At 44.3% G+C, this 1,324-nt stretch overlaps 1 protein-coding gene across 1 annotated transcript in view; it reads left to right on the plus strand.

Moving 5' to 3' along the window:
• The window catches only part of VWA2 (von Willebrand factor A domain containing 2), a 79,048-nt gene that overhangs the window by 46,102 nt on the left and 31,622 nt on the right, over nucleotides 1–1,324 (plus strand). Inside the window, exon 2 of the mRNA XM_019502862.1 lies at nucleotides 404–465. Within this exon, the coding sequence (XP_019358407.1) occupies nucleotides 414–465 (52 nt within the window). The 5' untranslated portion in view covers nucleotides 404–413. The remainder of the gene's footprint in view (nucleotides 1–403; nucleotides 466–1,324) is intronic.

Raw genomic sequence — 1,324 nt, forward strand, 5'->3', positions numbered from 1 at the left:
AGTTTCCTGATAGGAGGCAAGGGCGTCCCTTGCACGGTCCTGATTCTCCGCAGGGGATGCTTGGAGGAAGGGTCACCCACTCTGGGCCCTATTTTGCTCCCAGATCAATACGGCCGTCTTTGTTTGCTACTTCTGCAACTGCTTCTGCTGGGGCCGGAGGATATCACGCATCATTGCAAGCAGGGTAATGATCGGGCCGTTTTCTCCCTCCATCTATTTACATCTTGCTCATTTTTTCCTTCTGTCTCTCCTGTGACTGTTCATATATAGGCTTTGTGGCTACAGATCCAACTAAATTGACGTTAGCCAGTTGTAAAGGACTTGAATAGATGTCCAAGTTCTAACTGGAGAAATGCAATTTAGGAATCACACTAATATTTCTTCTTTTTTTTTTTTTTTCCAGTTTTGTCAGGATGAGCCTCTTACTGTCCCTTGAAATCATCTGCATTTTCCTGTTCTGCCAAGGTACATTTTAACATTGTCTTTTCATCCCAGTGGGACTCAGAGTCTGACTTCAGCGGGGGCATCAGGGTCAAAATTGGTTGCTCATTCCAAGGCTAAGTTAAAAAAAACAAAATTCACTGACGCCAATTTAAAGTTTCCACCCAAACAAATGAGATCAGATTACGGAAGAATGCAAAGTTGTGCTTTTGGAGACGCATGCCTATATATCTTTCCTATGTGATTATATGACTTGCCTTTCAGAAGAAGTAACTAAGATCTGTGAATGAGGTCAAACTATTTTCCAGCTATTCCTCTTCAGAGTTTGGCAGTAGATCCAACGTCTGGGGAAGAGGCAGTTGGTCGTGAATGGGCTCCACGTAGGAGCCAGGCCTTCTAAGTCTTATTACCTGGTATAATGTTGAGCGTTGCCAGTTCTCCCATCGGCTTGAGTAGGATTTGAAATGACGGGCTACACCTTGTACGAAGATTAGGTTTTAGGCAGAGATGTTCCTTGACTTTATTATTCAACTCTGTTCATATGAAGGCCCCAGCGCATGCTGGAGCAAGCGTTTGGTTCTCCAGGGTATGAGCATATTCAGTGAAATCAGCTGTTATTTTAATATGAAGTCATACAGCCTGACCTAACAGCTATTACCATCAGTGGAAAGATTCCCTGGGATGAGGTTTTCAAGGAGGACAGCACATCAGCTGTCCCATGGAAAGGTGAGACTGGCATGGTGGGACCTTGATGGAAATGGCTTAAAAGAAAGGTCTCATTCTGGCGATAGTAAACTGAATGTCCCAGTCAGGTTTGGACTTGAGGAGCTAACTCCACGTACACATTATAGTTTCATAGTTGGTCGGGTCGGAAGGGACCTGA

This window comes from Gavialis gangeticus, unplaced genomic scaffold, assembly GCF_001723915.1.
Source record: "Gavialis gangeticus isolate Ggan-Ray unplaced genomic scaffold, GavGan_comp1, whole genome shotgun sequence".
In the NCBI taxonomy this organism is placed as follows: Eukaryota; Metazoa; Chordata; order Crocodylia; family Gavialidae; genus Gavialis; species Gavialis gangeticus.